At 37.5% G+C, this 23713-nt stretch overlaps 1 protein-coding gene and 1 non-coding gene across 4 annotated transcripts in view; one reads left to right on the forward strand and one right to left on the reverse strand.

Annotated features, from left to right (window-relative positions):
• Window positions 1-22363, forward strand: part of MEMO1 (mediator of cell motility 1) — a 102133-nt gene extending 79770 nt beyond the window's left edge. For all 3 annotated transcript variants that reach the window (XM_058668115.1, XM_058668114.1, XM_058668116.1), the window contains 3 exons: window positions 3890-3966; window positions 19314-19418; window positions 21702-22363. In XM_058668115.1, coding sequence (XP_058524098.1) covers window positions 3890-3966; window positions 19314-19418; window positions 21702-21833 — 314 coding nt within the window. In that variant the 3' untranslated portion in view covers window positions 21834-22363. The remainder of the gene's footprint in view (window positions 1-3889; window positions 3967-19313; window positions 19419-21701) is intronic.
• On the reverse strand, window positions 21061-21190 carry LOC118760758 (small nucleolar RNA SNORA70). Its single transcript, XR_004996970.2, has one exon. It is a non-coding gene; the product is annotated as a small nucleolar RNA SNORA70 (small nucleolar RNA).
• Window positions 22364-23713: the final 1350 nt, after the last annotated feature.

The raw sequence follows: 23713 nt of genomic DNA on the forward strand, positions 1-23713 counted from the left end.
GCTTTTTGAGGTATTTGGTTCTCGTACCATCCATTGTTCTGTTTGTCCTCATTAGTTGATTGTTGTGTGTTAAACAGACATACCTGGAGCTTACTCTTCACACTCTGTGAATCCACTCATTAATCACCAGTCACCTTTGGAGATGGGAAAATTACTTACCTGTATTTCTTTTTCTCAGAAAGCGTGCTCTGGAATGGATTCACAAATGAGCTACCTTCCTTCCCTCAAAGAGTAAGGTTTCTGCTTTACAGGATTTTTTTCTTGGGTTATTTTTTCCTCTCATCTTTTGAATTTGAAAAGAACTGAGGGAAGGCACCTGAAGAACCTACTGACATACTCACTAGGGGAGTTCCAAAGCTTGTTCTGCCCCTAGGGGCAGTGTCAATGGCTCTTAAAGCTAGAAAGTTCATACATGGAGTTGAAACAGGGGCTCAAAGAATCCATTTTCCCAGTGTACCTTCTGAAAGGATAAGTTTCAGGTAAGTAATTTTCTCTTACTATGTGATATGCTTTATTCATACGTGTAAAAGTACACAAGTCCAGTTCTGCAGGTTCAGCCAAGCACGCTTGTTCACAGATTCATAGCCTTTGCTGAATGTCAGAATTATGAGAACTTGTTAAGTGAAATGTTTGTGCTTATGAGAATGAAGTATTTTTATTTTATAGCAAAAATAACTATATAAAGATGTGTTCATATTGTGCTAGTTCAGTAATTTCCTTTGATCTATCAAATATTCTTTGGTTTACTAACTAGATCTTGGAGAAACTTATGTTTAATAAGAATAAGAAAGAAAGAAGGTCTTTTGAACTCAGTTTTCATGTGCTGATTGACGGAAGTTGCATTTGTTGATGTGTGTGCCCATGTGTACACCCGGGCAAATTCATGTACACATGTAGTTAAGCACAGTGTGGCATGTGTATGCTTCACATTACAGGCTTTCTGTATGCATATTGATCAGAAGGCCTTGTTAAAGAAGTCTAAGTATTTTTACCTTTTCTTAAGAGGTATTGTGAGGCAGTTTGGGATGTTAAAAGTAAAATGCTTATTCAGTATAATGCTTAGATGCAGTAGTATGGATTTGGTTTTCTTAACTGATATATTCTTTAGAGCAATTCCAATATTTATAGTTTTTCAGTTACTAAATGTGAAGTGGCTACTAAAGGTTAGAGAAATACGTAGTGAAATATTTACTCAAATTAGTTCTCCATGTGTGTCATTAAGACACACGCTAATTCGTATTCAGAAATTTTTCAAAGAATCCATGTATTTTTATTTACTTTCTGAAGTAGCTTTTAAATGAAAATTACATATAAAATGATTTATATGAACAAAATAGCACTTAAAAATAGTACTTTTCTCTTATTAAGGTAAGGTTGGCCAGCTGAAGCCATTTGAAACTACAGCTCTGGACCTTGTAAGAAAGCAGATAAGAGGTTTTTGAAGACAAAAAGTTGTCCCCAAGTCTCTGCATTTTCCTGTCTTCCTGGGAGTAGCAGTCTTCTGATAAGATCGCATGTCCCAGACATGTTAATAAAACTGACATGTTGACAGAAGCTGAAACTGGCAGCTATTTCTAGAAGAATGGATATGAAGGTACTTCAAAAAATTTGTGGAATTAAAAGACAAGTTTATTTATTTATCTCCTCAAGATCATAAAGATCATACAAGTTCTGCAAAAGTTTTTTGGAAATCCACGTCATTTCATAATAATATGTATTCTATAAATTTTTTGAAGTACTCTCATATTAGTACAGATCTGAAGCACTTTAGTTTAAAAAAAAAAGCAAGGTTTGTGTTAACCTTGTTTTCCTATTGACAGTGGGTTGAAATTCTTGTCTGGGGTGTTCATTTAATTCTTCTTTGTGAAAAAAATTGGAGCGGTTTTATCAAGAGGACTTTTTTTTTTTTTAAAGATTTATTTATTTTTATTGGAAAGTCAGACTTGCAGAGAGAAGGAGAGATAAAGGAAAAGATCTTTCATCCACAGGATCATTCCATAAGGGGCCACAATAATCGGAGCTCAGCCGATCCAACCTGATCAGAAGCCAGGAGCTTCTTCCCATATGGTGCAGGGTCCCAAGGCTTTGCCATCCTCTTTGCTTTCCCAGGCCACAAGCAGGGAGCTGGAAGGGAAGTGGAGCAGCCAGGATATGAACTGGTGCCCATATGGGATCCGGTGCATGCAAGGCAAGGACTTTAGCTACTAGGCTGCCGTTGCCAGGCCCAACCTGGCAAGAGAGCTTTTAAACATAAGTAAAAATTTAGTGCTAGTGAATTAAATCACTAAGTTATTGGAAGTGATTGAACTTTAGATTTATCTTTGAATAGCCTTCTTGGAGCTTCTTGGCAAATGACAAAAGTAGCGTCAATTGTATAGTTGTTTTTAATAAATTCTCATTAGTAGCTTTTTCATTAAAGAAAATTCTGGAATTAACTGCATTTTGAAAGAGCTGTTCTAGTCATTTTTTTTAGTATCAAAACAATTATTGATAAATGATCATTTTTTAGCCTCAAGGATTTTTTTTTTTTTTTAGTTCAAGGACTATACATCTCACAGCTCTCATAGCAATATTTCAAACTCTTTTCTGTCTTAATACAGCCATCAATTATGTGACATGATACTGTCTAATAAGACCTACTTGGAAAAAACAATTACCACATTGAGTAATTGTGTACATTAACATGTATGAAAAGTTAAAATGTGGAAATTAAGAACTGTGGTATATTTTAGAAAAGTGTCCATGAAGAATACCAACATCAGCAGATGAATAAAGTGTTAAATTTTGTGACAATGATTTTTCTAAACAAAATAAAAAATAAAAAAACCCAAGAATCAGAGGTTTTTGAAATATTAAACTGCATATTATTCATAGGATTTTATTTTTAATAAGGCACACGCAACTTAGAAATCATGATTATTCAACCAAAGAAACCTATCTTCCTAGATGGGAATAAAAAAGAGTTGAATATGTTAATTTCATTTTAAACATGAAGCATAAGACATGTAAAAAACCTTGAAGATGTGTAGTGTGTATATGTGTTTGATATACTCTGATGCTTCAGGAAATGCATTTTAGAGAGTTTCTGGCAAAAAGGTTACATAAAAGTAGCAAGTTATTGGGAAAAAACATTGCTCAAAGATAGATTTAGGTGTATCTGAAATACTAACTTTTTATGTTTCTATGACTAAAGTAGGAGGGAATTTACTTTCTGAGTCTTTTGTTTTGTTTTTAAGCTTCCCACACTTTACTTTCTCTGTTCTTTGGAGAACAGCTGAACACTGAAAGTTCTGTGCTTGTCCTCTGACTGAAAGTTTATGTCAGGGTAGGACTATTACATTTATCCTTTTGTGTATCTTATTCATGTTGTGTAAGGTACTAGTATTGATCTTTCTCCAGCTGAATTTTTTTTCTCCCCAAGGTCATGCAGAGCACACAAATCCCACACTTTTTTTTCCCCCTTCTGTAGTGGAGATGAGATCTTTGCATTTGTAACCCAAAGCTAAGCTTTTGTCGATTTATTACACTGCAGTAGTAGTTTCTTGAATCATTCTTTGTGTTTCCATTATAGACATTATATACAGTGTTTTACAATGCTTTTAATTTTCAAGCTGTGTTGTTTCATTAATCTTCTGTTGCTGGTGATTTTAAGGTTTCTACAATTTGAAATAAAATTTAGCATCATAAAGCCTGATGATATATCATTTTCTTACTGCATTCCCAAATCTGCCTTCTTATTTTTATGTGTGAGGCTCTTGGGAATAATTCTCTCAGAGGCTTAAGCTGTGCTGTGCCTTTCATGAGAACTGAAATTATTTGGTAAGCGCTTGCTTTCTTTTTAGCTTCTAATTTTTCCCTATTTTATTTTGTACATGATATTTGTTTCAAGGTCAAAGGTTCCGTTACAGTTACTATGATGAATCCCAGGGGGAGATTTATAGATCCATTGAACATCTAGATAAAATGGTAAGTCTTTCAGGTGTGGGGTTTTAATGCTTTAAGGTTCTTTTTTTAAATTTTCAGATTAGTAAATCAAGATGTAAGATGTTAAAATTTACAGTAAGCTAATAATTCCTTCCCTATTCTTAAATAAATGTTACGAAGTGTACTTTGTCATCATTTGGATACTGGTTATAAGAATAACTCTTGTTTATCTAGTTGAAGTTTACTTCATCATAATTGCATTTGATTATGAAAAATTAGAACTGGTTCTCCGATACTTTTTGGAGAAGTCTGTTAGGTCTTTGGGCAAGTGGATACTGATGGTATTCCTTACTGTTAAGCAGTAGTGAGCACTGAAGGTCATAGACTATCTTGTCTCTAACCTTGTCTGTCTACAATACTTGTTTTGACTCTATCTGAATTGAGTTACTTCTTATAACTTACAAAGTAACCTAGTATTTAAGTTTCCTAGGAGGCCATCCTATTGTTTTTGATTGATACTGAGGATTTTATGAGTTGGTTAACAAAAAGCTGTGCTTTGTGGGAGAAACTATGGGTGGACCTAAAGTGTTAAATGTAAAGTTTTAAAATATTTTCACTTACTGCCTTTTTCTTGTGGAAATAGTAATACCAAAGCCTTACGATGACAGAATGTAGGGATTCCAGTAGATACTCTATCAGATATAGGTAACTTAAATTTTGTTGGCAATTGTAAAAGAATCTCTGTTAGTAAATACCAGGCATATTTATTTTGGGATTGTGTTGACTTTCAACTTCATATTTTTAGAACCTTTTAAAGTGAACTTTAATGAGTTGAAAATGATAAATTTGTAGTGTCTGTTTAAAAATTTCTTCGTGTAAGATTGTTGCACAATAGTATTTTTAAAAGCTCACGGAAGAACAGAACTAGAAGATAAATTTGGTGAAATCCATGCAGAGGTTTTTTTTTTTAATAATATCTTGTTTTCAATGAATTTTTTGAGGATTCCGTTATATAGCTGTTGTTTTATTTTAATTGTCATTTATTATTGATCTTAAGCAATTGATTTTAAGACTTGAATTTTAATTTTCTTTGGCTTGTATGTAGCCTTTCGGTGTTTTATATTAAAAAAAGCTGTGAAAAAGCTTTAAAAACATTATTTTTATAGGTGTAAATAGTTTGGGTTCGGCATGGTGACATTGCAAGCTAAGTCTGTGTCTCCAGGGCTGGCATCCTATATGGGCTGCAGTTTGAGTTTGGCTGCTCCACTGCTGACCCAGCTCCCTATTTAGGACCTGGGAGAACAGCAGAACATGGCTCAAGGCCTGGAGCCCCTGTACCCACATAGGACACCTGGAGGGGTCTTTGGTTCAAGTCTGGCCATTCTGGCCATTTGGGGAATGAACGGATGGATGGAAGATCTCTTTCTGTTACTCTACCTTTTCAGCAAAAACAGATACATCTTTAGAAGAAATAGTGTTTCCTCTTGTTTTTTGCTTCTCCTGCAAAATCTGCCTATTTGGAGCTCCCAGCAAGAAAGAAAAAAAAATTTGGGGTTTTCTTAAACTTCAATTTATTCTAAATAACTTATTTTTGATAATTATAATCTTAACCTAGCCTGGGAGTGAAATAGACATTGATCCTGGTGTCATTGTTTTCTGGAAGTAGCATCGTAGTTACCATACTTGTTTTAATTTTTAAAAAAATCATAGACAATTTTGATATGTTCATAGACTAGTAAGTATAGTGAAACTCTGATTTACTCTATGGCTTTTGGCAAGTCATTTCCTCATCTGTAAGAAGAGAGACTTGGGGTAGATGTTGTCTAGAGTGTATTTCAATTCTTTCAGTTTGAAAAAATCTCTGACCTGTTCAATCAGCTTTACCTGTATATGAAGCCGTAGGCATAACTTTTCGTGTAAGATTATTTAGGCTAATATATATGAAGATGTATTTTCCAAAGGAATTCTTTATTTGAGTAAAGCAGAGTCAGAGATAGAGAAAGAGGTAGAGAAGGAGGGGCATATCTTTCCTCTGCTGGTTTACACCTCAGATGCTTGCAACTGCCATTAATGGGCTGGCCCAAAGTCAGGAAACCAGAGCCGCCTCTGAATCTCCCATGCTGCTGTCAGGGACTGAAGTACTTGGTTGTATTGTCCTCCCTTTCCAGGTTTATCATCACAAAGCTGGATCAGAAGTGCAGTAGCCACGACTCCAGCCATCACTCTGACACAGGATGCAGTTTTCCAAGTAGTGCCTTAACCCACTGTGCCAAAACTTTAATCTGAACAGAGATCACTACAACATTTACAGTACACAGACTTGTTCCAACCGTGAAATCAGCAACATGATTTCCATTTCAACTTGGTTTTCTTCCTTGTCTTACGAGAAAGGATGGCTTTTTTTTTAATCTATAAAGAGGAATGATTTTATATATATGTGAGATACAAATTATTGAGCCTAGCACGGTAGCCTAGTGGCTAAAGTCCTTGCCTTGTATGTGCCAGGTCCCACATGGGTGGCGGTTCGTGTCCTGGTGACCCCGTTTCCCATCCAGCTCCCTGCTTGTGGCCTGGGAAAGCAGTCAAGGGTAACCCTGCACTCATGTGGGAGATCTGAAAGGACCCTGGCTCCTGGTTCAGATTGGTACAGTTCCGCTCTTTGCAGCCACCTGTGGAGTGAATCAGCAGATGGAAGATCTCTCTGGCTCTCCTCCTGTCAGTATATCTGACATTCAAATAATATAAATAAATCTTTTAAAAAAATAAAAGTTATTAGTGGTAGATATGTAAATTCTCTCATTAAAACTGTCTTTATTTTCACTAGTTAATTGCCCCAAAATTGCTTTCAATAGACTTTTTGATTTAAAGTATGGGGTTAGAGAGAGAGAGTGAGATCTTCCATCTGTGTGTTCACTTTTCAGATAGTGGCAGTGGGACACGCACTGGGTCAGACAAGCCTGAAGCCTTGGACTTTACCTCCCGTGGAGGAGGCAGGGCCCCAGGTACTTGGGCCATCTCCTGCTGCTTTCCCAGATGCGTTAGCAGGGAGCTGGATCAGAAGAGTAACAGGAACTGGAACTGGAGCCCATATGGGACCCCAGCATCCCAGACAGTGACTCAACTAACCACGCCACAGTGCCAGTGCCCAAAAAATAATTTTTAAAAAGATTTATTGGGCCCGGCGGCGTGGTCTAGCAACTAAAGTCCTCGCCTTGAAAGCCCCGGGATCCCATATGGGCGCCGGTTCTAATCCCGGCAGCTCCACTTCCCATCCAGCTCTCTGCTTGTGGCCTGTGAAAGCAGTTGAGGACGGCCCAATGCTTTGGGGACACTGCACCCGCGTGAGAGACCCGGAAGAGGTTCCTGGTTCCCGGCTTCAGTTTGGCGCAGCACTGGCTGTTGCGGCTCACTTGGGGAGTGAATCATCGGACGGAAGATCTTCCTCTCTCTTTCTCCTTCTCTCTGTATATCTGACTTTGTAATAAAAATAAATAAATCTTTAAAAAAAAGATTTATTTCTTTTTATTAGAGAAACAGATCAGATTTATGGAGAGAAGGTGAGACAGAGAAAGATCTTCCATCCACTGGTTCACCCCCCAAATGGCCCAGTGGCTGGAGCTGAGTGGATTCAAACTATAGGTGTAGGATTTCATGGCTTTGGACATTTCTCTACTGGTTTCCCAGGCCACAAGCAAGGAGCTGGTTGGGAAATTGAGCAGCCAGGATGTGAACTGTCACTCATATGGGATCCTGGTGCTTGCAAGGTGAGGACTTAATCATTGAGCCATCACACCAGGCCCTATTTATTTTTATTTCAAAGGCAGATTTAGAGAGAAGGAGAGAGATCTTCCATCTGCTGGTTCACTCCCTAAATTGCCACAGTGGTTGGAGCTGGACTAGTCCAATACCAGTAGACAGGTGCTTCTTCTGGGTCTCATTTGTGGATTCAAGAGCCCAAGAACTTGGACCATGCTCCGATGCTTTTCCAGGCCATTTACAAGGAACTGGACCATGAGTGGAACAGCAGGGACTCAATCCTGCACCAGTATGGTATGTCTGTACTACAGGCTGAGGCTTAACCTAATATGCAGTGCTTGCCCCAGAACATAGTAGTCCCTTTAAACTTAATTCAGATCAGGCCATGTCAGTGCTCCAAACCTTTTAAAATATTACAGTATTTTGGGCCCGGTGCAATAGTCTTGTGGCTAAAGTCCTCACCTTGAACATGCTAGGACCCATGTGGGCGCCAGTTCTAATCCCAGAGACCTCGCTTCCCATCCAGCTCCCTGCATGTTGCCTGGGAAAACAGTCAAGGAAGTCCAAAGCCTTTGGACTTTGCGCCTGTGTAGAAGACCCAGAAAAGGCTTTTGACCTTTGGCTTCAGATCGGCTTAGCTCCAGCCATTGTTGTCGCTTGGGGAGTGAATCATCGGATGGAAAATCTTGCTCTCTGTCTTTCCTCCTCTCTGTATATCTGACTTTCCAATTAAAGAAAAAATAAATGTTTAAGAAATATTACTGTGTTTCAGTCAGAGTAAAAGCAGTGTCTCTACAAGCGTGGGCTACATAGACCGCTGTCGTTTGTAGTCCTGTTTTCTCTCCTACCTTTATTCGTTCCATGGTGGTGACACAGCTGTCTTCCCCTTGCTGTTTGTTAGTAATGCAATGGATATTCCCAGCTTGTGACTTTCACCCCTTTTTCCACTTGACTGTTACTTGCTTATCTCCCTTCTTCCCAGGAGGATGTTCTGACTACCTTATTAATGCTACACTCTGTGCTTCCAGCATTCTCAGTCCATCTTACCCTACTGTGCTTTATCTTCTGTAAATTTAACTAGCTTCTTCTTCCTCTGTAGCCCTCTTCTTCATGTCTGTCTTTCTGCTACATGGAGAAGGGAAACCTGTGACCATGGTTCCCAGAATAAAGGTCATCTAAATCCTTAAAAAAAGAAAAAAAGAAAAAAGAAAGAAAGAAAAAGAAATTTAACTAGCTTGTTGGCTACATTTTTGCCATCTAGATATTTGTTATCGAATATATTTAAAATGCTTAGAACAATGATTAGAACATTAAATAAGAGCTCTATAAACATTTTTTAAATGTGTGTATTCATGAATGTGATCTTTCTGTATTCGTGTACATGATTTAGAAACCTGAATTCCCCACTGTATCATGGAAAGGAAGTGTGATAATAAAGCAGCACAAATTTGATAATGTAAATGTCCAGGCACAGCAAGATACAATGAGTACTTAGATGGCTTTGCATGATAATATTAATGTAAGTTATAAATTTTCACATTGTTTTTGTTCAGATTGTTAAATGACATCACTGGATGATGTGTCTTAGTTTTCTAAAAGATAACATGATTTGTTTCTGTTGCCCTCATTTTATGTGGTAATTCCATTTCTGTCCATAAAATTCATGCAAAGATTATGCTTGCATATGAGCAGAATTAAGACAGAAGTGATTAGCAGCACACCTATATGGGCATGTGAGAATCCTGTAGATGGAGAGCAGTTCTCGACGTGTGGGACTGCCCGTGTCAGCCTCCTGGGCAAGCTGCTGTAACTTAGTAGTGTGCCCTGACCCTTGGTACAGCCGTGAAATATGCAGGATTTTCTGTAATGTTTGCCAGCCAGACAGGTGTTCTGTGGCCTTATGCTGCTTTCTTCTTTTTTCCTCTAGTCATTGCATTTATAGTCTGTGGTTACTGGCAATATAGAGGAGTAAATAAGCCAAGATGGTCTGTGTTGTCACAGAACTTTTCTTTTTGTGGGAGGAGGAACATGTTTTGTTTTTCCCCCGAAGGCAGTAAAGTATGTAGAGTTTCGCTCTGTCACCTCTGCAGCTCACATTGCAGCATCCCCAGTGGATGCCCAAAACCATGGATAGTACTAAGTACATGTTTTTTTTTTTCTATTAATACCTACCTATAATAAGTTGGAATTCATAAACTAAGAATAAGTGTGTCAGTAATAAGTAGAAAGAATGACAGCAAATACTGCAACAAAAGTTTTTAAAAAATTTGAAAAGAGTTTGTTTCTGGAACTTTTCCATGTGATAGTTTCAGACATGGTTGAGCATGAGTGATTGGACTAAAGTGATGGAGAGTGAAACTGGGTGAAGGAGCCCATTCTGTTAAGCTGTGTGTGCTCTGCTGAAGAGCACGAAAGGTTTGTGTGTGAGTGAATGACTCAGAGCTGCTGGAGATTGAGTGGTCAAGGGAAGATCTACTATAAAGGAGTATTATCATGAGATTTACATGGTAAGAAGCAGACCAGAAGAGAAGCTCAGAGTCAAGGCCATCCTAGATAGAAGGAACTGCCTGGATCAAGATCTTAAGATGGCAAGAGACTGCTGTGTTGGACGGAAAGAAAAATGGCCAGTGTTGCAAGCATAGAGTAGGTGCAGTTTTTAAGTAAGAGCAGTGTAACTTGGGCCAGCTAAGTAGGCAGAGATCTGGTAATGTTACCGTGGTAGCTGTGTGGAGAACGGGCTCTACAGAAGGCTCAGGAGAAGGCAAGAACAAGCCTTTTCTATAGTTTAGAAGATGATACTAATTTGAACTGGGGTAATGTTGGTGGAGATTTAAAAAAAAAAGAGTGTATAATTGAGTGTATGATCTTTTGAGAATTCATCAGCACCTGGCCAGTTGTTGAATGTGTAAGTCTGGAGTTCAGAAAAGTGGTTAGGACTTGAGATTTGAGTGTGGAAAATTTCACCAAACATGTTGATGATAATTAAACCCAAAGTAGAGACGAGGTTGTGTGCTATATTGATCCTCAACCTGGTCATGGAAAATTGGATTCCAAGTTTGTTTGGGGTCTGGTGTTGTGGCCATAGCAGGTAAGACTGTCACCTGTGACGCTGCCATTCCTATCCAACTTCCTGCTTAATATTCTGGGAAAGCAGAGAGAGATGGTACAAGTGCTTGGGCCCTGCCCTGGGAGACCCCAAGGAAACTCCTGGCTCCTGGTTTTGACCTGATTCAGTCCCAGCCATTGTGACCTGTGGAGTGAACCTAGTGACTGGAAGCTTGCTCTCTCTCTCTCTCTCTCTCTCTGACTTGGACTTTCAAACAAATAAATCTTTTATATAAAAGTCTATTTTGATGCAAAGATATCTGAAGTCTACACATTGAAATCTGGAAAATTGGATTTTTCATAATACATATAAAAACATTTTACTTAAGGCTGTTGAGAGATGGGTAGAGCGAGCCCCTGTCTACTAGTTCACTCTCTTAAATGCCTGCCTCACAAGTGGTGCTGGGCTGGGTTGGGATGCAGGCTGGACCAGTAGTGCAATACAGATCTCCCTCATGTGTGACAGGAACGCATATTTTGGATCAGTAATTGCTTCTTCCCAGGGTCTGTATTTTTGGGATGCTGAAGTCAGGAGACAGACTTGGAGAGTGTCAGGTACTCTCGTTTTGATGTTTGTATCTTAACTACTACACTAAATGCCTACTCCACCAAGAACTTTTTATTTATTTATTTTCACTGCAAAGGCAGATTTACAGAAAGAAGAAAAAGGGAGAAAAAAGTCTTCTGTCCGCTGGTTCACTCCCCAGGTGGCTACAATGGCCAGGGCAGAGCTGATCTGAAGCCAGGAGCCAGGAGCTTCCTTTGGACCTCCAATGTAGTTTCAGGGTCCCAAGGCTTTGGGCCATTCTCTACTGCTTTTCTAGGTCAGAAGCTGAGAGTTTGCTAGGAACTGGTACAACTAGGACATGAACTGGTGCCCATATGGGATCCCAGCAGATGCCACAGCACTGGACCTGCTCCATGAACTTTTTGAAGACCCTTTCATCAACAAAATTGACTTTGGTTTTATACCTTATGGCAAAGCAAAAGCAGTAAAATGGCAGTGATGCATATTGATTGGCCAATTTTCCTAACTTCTGAAACTGGCGCCTTTTTTGCTAGTTCATTTAGGATTTTGTATTCATCAGGAAACAGGTTGTATTCAATGTAAGCAGTAAACTTGTAGGGACTTCTGTTTTTTTTTTTTTTTTTTAAAGATTTATTTTATTTTCATTACAAAGTCAGATATACTGAGAGGAGGAGAGATAGAGAGGAAGTGGAGCTGCCGGGATTAGAACCAGTAGCCATATGGGATCAAGGCGAGGACCTTAGCCACTAGGCCACGCTGCCAAGCCTGGGACTTCTGTTTTTAAAGGTGTTTCTAGAAGCATGCATTTATTTACTTGAAAGGCAGAGTATCAGATGGAGGGCCAGGGAGAGATCTTTTATACACTTTTACTTTCTAAGCAGGCACAATGGACAGGGCTGGATCAGGCTGAAGCCAGGAGCTAGAACTCTAGTTGAGTCTCCATGAGGGTGGTAGGAACCCAAATGCTTGGGCCACTATCAGCTGCCAAGAGTGTTAGCAGAAGGCTAATTAACAGGAAGCTGGGTGGGCAACGTGGATGCTCTGATACAGGCTGTGTGCATATAAAGTGCTGGCTCTGACTGTGGCATCACAACATCTACCTCACCCTCTGTCTGTATCTCCTTTGCTTTCCTTTTGGGGTTTGAAATTACTAGAATGTAATTTTAAAATTGTTATTTTAAAAAGCCTAGAGTAATATTGCCAAATAAATACTATTTGCTTCATATTAATATACTTGAATTTAATTTTTGGTTTAACATATTTAACTTGGAACTGATTTTTGTTGCCCAATCAATGAATTATTTTAATTTATACAGAATTTTAAGAATATTTATGTGGAAAACAAAGTTAGAGAGAAAGAAAGAGATGGAGAGGGAGGGAGAAAGAGAGAGAGAGAGAGAAAGAGAGAAACAGAGATCTTCCATCTGCTGATTGACTCTCCAGATGGCTACAATGGCTAAAGTTGAGCCAGGCTGAAGCCAGGACCCGAAATTCCTTTTGAGTCTCCCACATTCCAGCTCATCTCCCACTTGGGTGGCAAGGGCCCAAGCACTCAGACCCTCTACTGCTCATCGCAGGTGTATTACCATAGAACTGTATTGTCAAAGTGCAGCAGCCAGGACTTGAACTGCCACCCACCCATGTTGAATGCTCCTGTTGCTGTCGGCAGTTTCACGTGCTACACCAAACAGCCCCTATATAGACTTTTTAAATGACCTGTATTGTTCTTTTATTATTGAACTGCTAATTCAGCTGAAAAGTCAGTTGTGGAAGTTAGGATATGTGGGTCAAAATAATAATGATTAGCTCTGGATATATACCTAGCTGTGTCAGTATACTGTTAGGCAGATCCTTAAACATTGTGTTGTTTTAAGTGATTTATATATATGTGATGGTGAGTAGAGCTTTGCGTATTTCTTCTTCTAACAAGTCATTTTTGTTACAATAATTATAATTCATTTGAGAACCAGTTTCTTAACCTCTGCAATCTTCAGGGAAAATGTATTTGTTCTCTGTATGGGTATTGGTAAAATGTTAGCAATTCTTGATAGTTTGAAAGAGCAAAATTATTTTTGTGCGTGAAATTTTAATTTAATTATTCAAATTTTAATAATAGTTACGTCTTGATCCTTTTTTGTCTAAGGAATCTTACACAGTTATTAAAATGTTAGAAAATAAAACCACTTATGTGTTCAAAAGCAAAATTGCCATTCTTTATTGCAAAATGTCTAATAGTGTAATATCTTGAATTGTGATTTATGTGAAAAAATACATAATAATTTTATGTAAGAAAACAAATTTTGAAGCTTCTAAACATTGGGATTGAGATTAAGTAAGTACCTACAATGCAGAAAATGTGGATTCTGAACGTTGTATGGTAGTTTCACTGGCTACTGTTTGTTTTGGATAATTAGTACTTTGCAGTTTTAGTAATTACAGTGACTAAAGCAGAACACTTGTTGTGAACTTTGCTTACTTGAAATAATCACACACATACAAAAGATCGCACACTGATGTTTTTAATTACACATTTTTAATGTTGACTGTTTTTTCATTGTGACTTTAGCAAATTATTTACGATTTTGTCAGGGAAACCTGACTGTTGTAATCATCATTTATTATCAATTCTTTTCCTTCCTCATTTACTACTCATTTCATATTCTTTTAATGTCATTTTTGAAACTTTTGTTTAGAATGGAAATTTCTTTGAATGTCAATTTTTTTTACTTTTGTTTAGAGTGAAAATTTTTCATGTCTTTCAGTTACACATCTTCCCCCCCCCCCCAATTTTAGTCCATAGGTTCTTTTTTTTTTTTTTTAAGATTTATTTATTTTATTACAGCCAGATATACACAGAGGAGGAGAGAGAGAGAGGAAGATCTTCCATCCGATGATTCACTCCCCAAGTGAGCTGCAACGGCCGGTGTGCACCGATCCGAACCTGCGGGTGCAGGGTCCCAATGCATTGGGCCGTCCTCAACTGCTTTCCCAGGCCCCAAGCAGGGAGCTGGATGGGAAGTGGAGCTGCCGGGATTAGAACCGGCGCCCATATGGGATCCTGGGGCTTTCAAGGCGAAGTCCATAGGTTCTTTTTTTTTTTTTTTTTTTGAAGATTTATTGTTATTGGAAAGCTGGATATACAGAGAGGAGGAGAGACAGAGAGGAAGATCTTCCATCCGATGTTTCACTCCCCAAGTGAGCCGCAACGGGCCTGTGCGCGCCAATCCGATGCCGGGACCGGGAACCTCCTCCAGGTCTCCCACACGGGTGCAGGGTCCCAAAGCTTTGGGCCGTCCTCAACTGCTTTCCCAGGCCACAAGCAGGGAGCTGGATGGGAAATGGAGCTGCTGAGATTAGAACCGGCGCCCATATGGGATCCCGGGGCTTTCAAGGCGAGGACTTTAGCCGCTAGGCCACGCCACCGGGCCCGAAGTCCATAGGTTCTTAACAGTTTTATAATCTTATCTGTAAGACTTTAGAACTTTTATCTGTAGCCTTAATTTTTCCCATAGAATTTCTTGTACTGTTGTGGATTTTAGATTTTGTGCCTCTTGAAGAAGCTAGAATATTTCTTCTTCCCACCATGCCTTCCTAGAATGTATACCCATCCTCAATTAGTGATACATTTTACTTTAAAATGTGAATCTACACTTTTACTGATTTGATACTATGACTATTATGTATTCATTATTAAAAATGTAGTTATATCTTAAATGCTTTAAAAATTTTTCCTGCTACCTTATTACTTTAAGAGGAGAGTTGATTCTGTTTGACAATTTTTAGTAACTTTTATTACATTAAAGTGGATTAACTCTATTTAAAAGGGAGTATACTTGTTTTCTGGTCACAGTCCTGCATTTATGGTTGCTATTAGTCAGCACTGTCTGTTCCAGCTTACACTTGGGACTTGACATCTCAAGCTTGCATCTTGCAGGGAGTGTGAGTGCAGGGCTGATTTCATCTTGTCCCTATGTTCAAGTTAGCCTTCATTCCGTGGGTTTCTTCCTGAAAATGCTGAATTCCTCAGAAACTGAAAGTCTTGATAGAGGTTGTTGATGCTTTTGTCTGCTTTTCATTTCAGAGATAAATAAGTGTTGACCCATTTCACTGTCTCAGGTTAGGTTATGTTTATGTGAAGAAATCAGATTTTCACCGTAGCGAGTCTTGCTTACCTTTTAAGTAATAAGAAAGTTATGTAGGCATATTTGGAGAAGTGCTTTCTTTTTTATATTGAAATTTTGGCAACAGGGTAGAAGTAGTATCTCTCACAATATTGTTTATGGTAATTTCATGGTTGTTAGAATCAAAACCTAAATATATATGTATGTGTCTATATATAGATATACTTACTGATATTCTCAATTAAAGTTCTGTTTTGTGATTTCATCATTGCTGTTTATGGGAGAGAGTTATCCATGAGAAAAGTCTTAATTGCTCTCTTCCTCCTATATAAAAAGCTATATCTTTTAATTCATCACATTTGCCAGAGATTTGAGTATATTAGGATTGATTCTTGCTTTAGTATATGCATGACACACTTAAAAGCAGTAACATTTTTTAAAAGTTTTTTTTTAATTGATTACATTGCATTATGTGACACAGTTTTATAGGCACTGGGATTCCCCCCACCCCTCCCCAAGCCCTACCCCCATGGTGGATTCCTCCACTTTGTTGCATTACCACAGTTCAAATTCAGTTGAGATTCTTTCATTGCAAGCATCTACCAAGCATAAAGTCCAGCATCTTATTGTCCAGATAAGTTCAACGGTTTCTTGGGAAGACCATCTCTGGTCTGAAGTTAGAGCCGGCAGAGTATCATTCCAATCAATTAAAAGCCGCAACATAACATCAGTAACAATTTATAACGTTATGGAATTAGTTGACATAGTATTGTGTAACCAATATGTTAAAAGAGAAAAAGAAAAAAAAAAGAATGTAAGTTCTGAACCACATCCTGTGACTTGTATATTGACATTTCAATTATTAGTTTATATACAACTGGGTTCTATACACCTTAAAATGGCTATAGATTACTATTCAGTTGTCTCGTGTCTATTTTCATTTTAGTATTTAGCATTTTATAGCATTGAAGCATGATTTTGCTGAACCTGGCTGTTTTTCGGGTAGTCTAACTCTAACAAGACATATGTCAACAGTTTAGGTGAACAGTTTTAGGAGGGGTGTGCAAAGAAATCTTCAATACCCCAGTGAGGAGTAACTAATCTTTGTGTCCCACCCATTGAGTTGTAAGTGCATCCCCACTGACCGTTTCCTGTCTGTTTCTAAGCTTTCCTTGTTCTCTATCTATTCTAGCTTTTTTGTTTATTTGTTTGTTTGTTTGTTTTGAGGGATTTCTGGAGCGATCCTGAGGGGCATTATCAGAGAGGGTGGGGACCCAAAGTCGGAACCGGGCAAGGACCAGAGAAGGCTCCTCTCCCTAGTCCCGAAGAAAGTTTATTGTTCTTCTGTTTCTGAGGACTGCTCACGGCTCCTGGTTGTCGTTCTGATGACCTTGGATCCTGCAAGGCAGGATTTGGACTTCTTCCATCTCATGTGGTAGATCCAATTGGGGGTGGGTGACCTCAGAGTTCTCTGACTTTGAAGGCACTCCAATTCCCCGTGGTTTCCTTGGCAGTTGGTGTAGTCCTCTGTGCTTGTACTGATAGTCCTTGGTGAGGATCTGGGCGTCTTCAGGGTTGGGATACAAGCCTCTTCCTGTTCCCCTGCTGCACTCTGGGGTCCCCTCCTGCTCTGTGCATATGAACTCCTGTTAAGAGGTTGTTAGGATTGCTCCTGATTCCCCCCAATATGCCTTTGTAGTTTTACTATTGTCTAATGCTGATTCGAGTCTGTTGTCTGTGAGTTACCAGTTATGATCGTGATAGGTTATACTTCCCGTCTTCATCAAACCTTCTAGGGTGATGTAAGATTTCTCTAAAAGCATTAACATTTTTATACTATTTAATCCCCTAACTAATCATCACAATTTCTTATTTTCACTATTGTGATTTTATCCAGTTTATTTTCATTTTTGAACTCTATTTAGTAGTGTCTTCTGTATTTAGAAACTTATGCTTCTCTATAAAACAGTGTCTTGGCCAGTTGCTTGGCAACCTGTGTTTTTATAAACATGATAGTTTTCTTTTTTACTTTCTGTTAATATATACTGTTGATACTTTTCTTTTTTCTGAATGTGTTTTGAGAACTTAGTGATTGATTGCATGTCAGAACCTCAGTGTCACATCATTTATTAATGGGTAGGATTCCAGCTAAAGTGAGCTGCCCTACAGTTCATCCAGAAAACTGGAGCTTCTCTAGCAGTATGCATGCCCATTGTAGTATGGCTGTGTTCAAAGAGTTGTTAGTATGGCTCTTGTTACACTGTAACGATTCAGAGCAGACATTGAGTATCCAAGATTAGAAACTGAGAGCCAAGAAATGTAACCATTTTTTTTTATGCCTTAATGTCTTCATCTTAGGGTAGTTTTACCTTGATTACCCATATTTATGGAAAAGATTTCTATCTCAGTGTTAGAAATACACAGAGTTCTTTGTACTGGAATTATGATATGAATTGTTTCTGATGTTTAACTTTTAACATTAATCTTTATTTCTTGAGCTTGGGTCAGCTTAGATTGTTGACTTTGGTGTTCAGGGGAAAACTGGCTCAACAGTAAGAACTGCTTGTGGATAAATCTGATTGACTAATGGATGTGCAAGTGCTTTAGAGTTGATTATAAGTAACATTGCCTATTTTAGATATAGAAGAAAATTGATAGCATTTATGAAGGACTTGAAGAATCCAAGGAAAGGTTCTTTATAAAATATAATTTTGATGTTGCAACTTAAAACTTTGTGTGCTGCCTGCCTATTGCTACTTCTTTCCAGACAATTTTTTTTGTTATGAGAGTTTATCTTACAACTCTTGGCACTTTTGCATTGTACCTGTTTTGTTAAAGCATGTGAAATAAAATTTTATATTCACAAAGAGTATACCAGTTAAATCCAAGATTAAACCACCACTTATATTTCTCATAGTTTATTGAATATAAATAATTTTTAATTGAATAAAAAGATAATGTAAAGTTATTGGTGAATAAGTGTGATTTATTTGACTAATAAGTTAAAGTTGCTATTAATGAATTTATGTATTTGGAGAGTGAAACATTCTGTGGAAATAAGTGATAAAATCGTAATTGTTTTAAAATAATCAGAAAAAATGTATTCTGAATTTAAGTCTTGAACGTAAGACATTCTAGTATGAATTGTAAGGAGATGAACAACTTTTCCTTTTTAATATCCTGTGATACAAGGGTTCTTCACCAATCTTTGAGGAACTTTGAATTAATTAAAATATGTAAGCTATTAGTTTCATTTTGTTTAAATCACTTACCTGAACGATTGTACACACTGTTGATATTTATGTTTACGTTATGGAAGTAGTTGAAGTATAATTGATTTTTTTTTCAAGATTTATTTTATTTTTATTACAAAGTCAGATATACTGAGAGGAGGAGAGATAGAGAGGAAGTGGAGCCGCCGGGATTAGAACCAGCGGCCATATGGGATCAAGGCGAGGACCTTAGCCACTAGGCCATGCTGCCGAGCTCGTATAATTGATTTTTTATGGCAGTAGAAACATATGGATATGGGGGAAATACGGTCATAATCAGATTTAATTTTAACTTTCATGTGAAAATTTTCAGAGCAGACTTACTTCCCTAAATGGTCCTTAGAAGTGTTTGAGATCTGTGAGCTAAATGATAGCTGCTGAAGGTGGTGTGGAAATGTAAGAATAGGGTGATAAATTGGGCCTAGTTTTCTGTCACTGCAGTTGACTGTAATCAGATTACCATTGATGAATGAGTTTGATGTTTCACAGGGATGATTTAGCATATTTTGTTTGTGTCTCTGTAAGTGAAAATTAATTTAGTTGAAATAGCAGTTTTAAGATATAATTAGCTAATATTTTTTTCTTTTTATTCTTTTATTTTTTTAGGGTATGAGTATTATAGAACAATTAGACCCTGTATCTTTTAGCAATTACTTGAAGAAATACCATAATACTATATGTGGAAGACATCCCATTGGGGTGTTACTAAATGTGAGTACCCTTAGGGAGTCTTGCCTTTTGCTGTTTGATCCTGTGATATTTAGATATATTATCAGTATGTTAATGTTATCTTCATTGACTTTATATACATCTTGCTAAATTTGTTTCTAGGATCTTTAGCATAATTTTGGATTTTTATTTATTTTGCTGGAATAAAGTTACTACTAGAATACTGGTCTGTAATATCTATTAATAAAAAAAATAGTGTAGAATAGATACCCATGTTTTTCTGGACTCAGCCAGTTTCTACTTTTTATTTTTTTTAAAGATATTCTGTTTCTACCTGTTTTTTTTCCCAGATATAAACTGAATTGACCTTTCAAGTGATAAGGTCTTTATTAATAGGTGGAAGATCTTGCTGTTGAACTTTAGATTTCATAATTTAATGCTGCAAGATGGATGACACATGTTTTTCTCTTTAAAACAACTATGATAATACTTATTTTATTTAGGGAAATTATGAGACAAGTTTTGGTCGTGCTGATTTAAGAAAAGTGTACATTAAATTCTCCCTATAAGTAAAATACTATAGAGTTCCTGAAAGAATTATGAAACTCTTAAGAAAAAAGAGCAAAAATTGTGTGTACTCATGAATTGGAGGAGGATGTAACAGTGAGCTCATTTGTTTGGGAGAAGTGGAGAAATAATGTAGAAAGTGATATAGTATCCCAGAACAGTCTTCCGGAATGTTGAAATTGGTTTTTTACTGTGTTTTGAAAACTAATATGCTGTAAATGTTTAGGAAAGGTTTTACTCTTAACCAGGACTGAATGAAAAAAAGCCACTCAAAAACAATAATAATTTTTTTTTTTAAAGATTTATTCATTTTATTACAGCCAGATATACACAGAGGAGGAGAGACAGAGGAAGATCTTCCATCCGATGATTCACTCCCCAAGTGAGCCGCAACGGCCGGTGCTGCGCCGACCCGAAGCTGGGAACCTGGAACCTCTTCCGGGTCTCCTACTCGGGTGCAGTGTCCCAATGCATTGGGCCATCCTCGACTGCTTTCCCAGGCCCCAAGCAGGGAGCTGGATGGGAAGTGGAGCTGCTGGGATTAGAACCGGCGCCCATATGGGATCCCGGGGCATTCAAGGCGAGGACTTTAGCTGCTAGGCCATCGTGCCGGGCCCAATAATAATTTTTTGAAATTTAAAATAATCAATCTAGTTTCCTTAAGTCTAACTTCATCAAATAAAGTTTTTTTTTTTTTTTTCCCAAGTCAACAATCAAGATTTATTTTGGTCAGATTTAGGAGCGCCAAAGAGCAGAGGCCTCATGAGTGGAGATCTCGCCATTTGTCCAAGGGACCATGTTTGGGGACGTATTTGACCCCACAGCAAACAGGGATGAGCCACTTCTTGGCCACCATGTCTTCAAATTCATCTGCACTGCACATCCCCACTTTTTGGAGATGTGAATCTTCTGGCGACCAGGGAACTTTAACTTGGCCCTGCGTAGGGCCTCAACTGCATGTTCCTTGTTCTGCAGCTTGGTGTGGATGGACATGATGACTTGGCTAATGTGAACCCTGGTGACTGTGCCCTGGGGCTTTCCAAAAGCACCCGTTTACCTATCTGCTGCCTAGATGAGCAACAGCATGAGGTCAGAAGCAGGATTGGTCACTTTGAAGGACTGCCTCCAAGGTCCCTTAGAGCAGCCCATACAAGGAACAGGTTGCATACACTACCAACGAGAATGCTGTTTGCAGCCATTGCACACCAGGCCCATGGAATAAGGGAGCTGGTTGATAAAGTTTTTATTAATTAGCCAGTCTACAATTAAAGTAAAAATCTTATTGTATCTTAGATCTGAAACTTAATTCTTACACATTTTAAATTTATTTAGACCAGGAAGGACCTTAGTATTTGACAGAAGTTGATCAAAATTTGATTTGGAGAACAGAAGAAATTGTATTTGTAAGGGTGCATCAAAAGTTTGTGGAAAAAAAATGAAATTAAGAAATAAATTGATTTGGTTGCCAAAAGAGTTTTTGAAACCCATGCGTAATTTTTCACAATGAGCATTTTTCATGAACCTGAAGAGCTCTTAATGTATGAATGAATTGAATTATCAAGAAACTATGTTAGAGGTTTCTTCAGAGGTTAGTGCAAGGACTTTGATCTTTTTTCTGTTTCATATGTGTCAACAAGAGAAATTAAGGAGAGGGCCCTATGCTTCTGCAGGAAAGAGGGCCAGGTCCAGCAGGTAGCTTATTCACTGTGTTTACGTGCTGATGTGATGTCTGTCCTAACCCAGTTTTTCTCTTTCTAGGCTATCACAGAGCTCCAGAAGAATGGAATGAATATGAGCTTTTCCTTTTTGAATTATGCCCAGTCAAGCCAGTGCAGAAACTGGCAAGACAGTTCAGTGAGTTACGCAGCTGGAGCCCTCACAGTGCACTGAAGCCCTCAGTCCTCAGGGATGCTGCCTGCACATGCTCATACTCTGTTCGGGGTCCCGGCCTAGCCTTTACCGAGATACTGGTCCTGGTGTGGGGGATTCTGAAACCTCAGACTAATAGAACTTTCTTCTTTTCTAGTAGGTGTAGTCCTTCCTTAATTTCAACTCATTTAAAAAAAATGCTTTATAGTTTAGGTTGGTGGAAAGAAGGCTGGCATCAAGATATTTTGATCAAAAGATGACACTGTATGGCCCATTTGTGGCAGGCAGTTTTTTTGAAAGTAACTTGTAAAGCATTTACCATATCCTAAATTTGCACTCTTTGCAGACTTGTGCACATATATTCCGCTTTCAGAATAGTTTTGCAAATTGTACACAAACAAAAAAGGGTGGAAGCTTTTTAATAAAGAAATTGCATTTATAAATAATCTGTATTAGAATATAATAAATCTCCAGTTATAGTCAATTATTACCCGTGTTGTACAACAGATACCTTCTATTTTAGTTGCTAATAAAGGGCTACACAACTCAAATAGTCTGATTTAAACTTATTGCTCTGTGTATACATGAAACGGTGTTTATTAATTCCATCTCAAAATTTTTGTTAAAAATGGTAAACCTCAGCGCTTATGTAAAAATATATTTGGATGTATTTTATATTTGACATATTTATGTGATTTTTTTAAATCACAGAGATTAGAATCATTTAATTTGAAAGTTAACTTTTACATGACTTTGTTTGCCTTTTTTGTGTATAATATCACTTCATGTCATGACCAGATTGTAACAGAATGTAAACTCAAAGATTGTGAAAGATGAGAGATAATAGTCCTTTACTTCAGAGACCACGTTTAAAACACCTTATGTTCACAGAGGAAACATTGGAGTATTCTTAGTGCTTTTCAGATTATTGCAGACCATACACTGCTGTGCTTTTCTAGTGATTTATGCAATTTTACTCTTTCACTTGAATTTTTAGCAAGAATAAGAAAAAAAAATCATTTGTTTCTTTTTTTTTTTTTTAATAGTTTGACCTTTTTTGGTCATGAGTTTTGGTGCGGCTCTTCCAACTAAAATAATGGTATGATGTTGTATATTTTTATTTCTTTGGCATAGACCAATTTAGTTACTTTGGCTTTTTTTTTTTTTAAGGAAAATAAAAGAAATTTGAACACTAAATTATATGGCCAACATGTGTGTACCTTATACCTGTTTTAATTTAACACTGAATATCTACATTATATTGGAGATCATTATGTCTCCAGTCATATGCCATGGTTGCACTATTTTCAGATGCCTTGCACCAATTTTATTTAAAAGTTGCATCTCTTATTTATTAAGTTAACAACTTTCTATACTCAAGAATGGGGTAAGATGATGTTACTTTTTTGAATCATCCACCTCTAAATGAGTGGAAACTACTTTTTATACATTAATGATTTATTTCCTATTGTCTCTAGAACAAAAATGATTTAGATAATAGTAAATTAGTGATTTATTTCCCATTATTTATACTTTTGAGTACTGTAAATATTTATTCTTTATTTGCTAGAGACCAGAGAATACCAAATTTGACTACAGAATGAATTTTTAAAATAATATTTTATAGGTATAAAACTAATACTTGATTACTATAGGAAACTTGGAAAATGCTGACAAGTATAGAGGAAAAAATTATCTGCACTCTGACTACCCAGAGGTAACATTGTTAACATTTCTGTATTTCCTTTCAGTCTTTGTTTATACTATTGTGAGTGTGTGCATCTGTGTTTGAGTGTGAAAAAGAAGGGAATTTACCTTATTTTGACCATATAGTTGTGTACTTTTTTAATATAACCTCGCATCATATCCTAAGCACTGACATGTCTTTGAATATGTGATTT

Source organism: Ochotona princeps, chromosome 8, assembly GCF_030435755.1.
Source record: "Ochotona princeps isolate mOchPri1 chromosome 8, mOchPri1.hap1, whole genome shotgun sequence".
NCBI classification, from domain to species: domain Eukaryota; kingdom Metazoa; phylum Chordata; class Mammalia; order Lagomorpha; family Ochotonidae; genus Ochotona; species Ochotona princeps.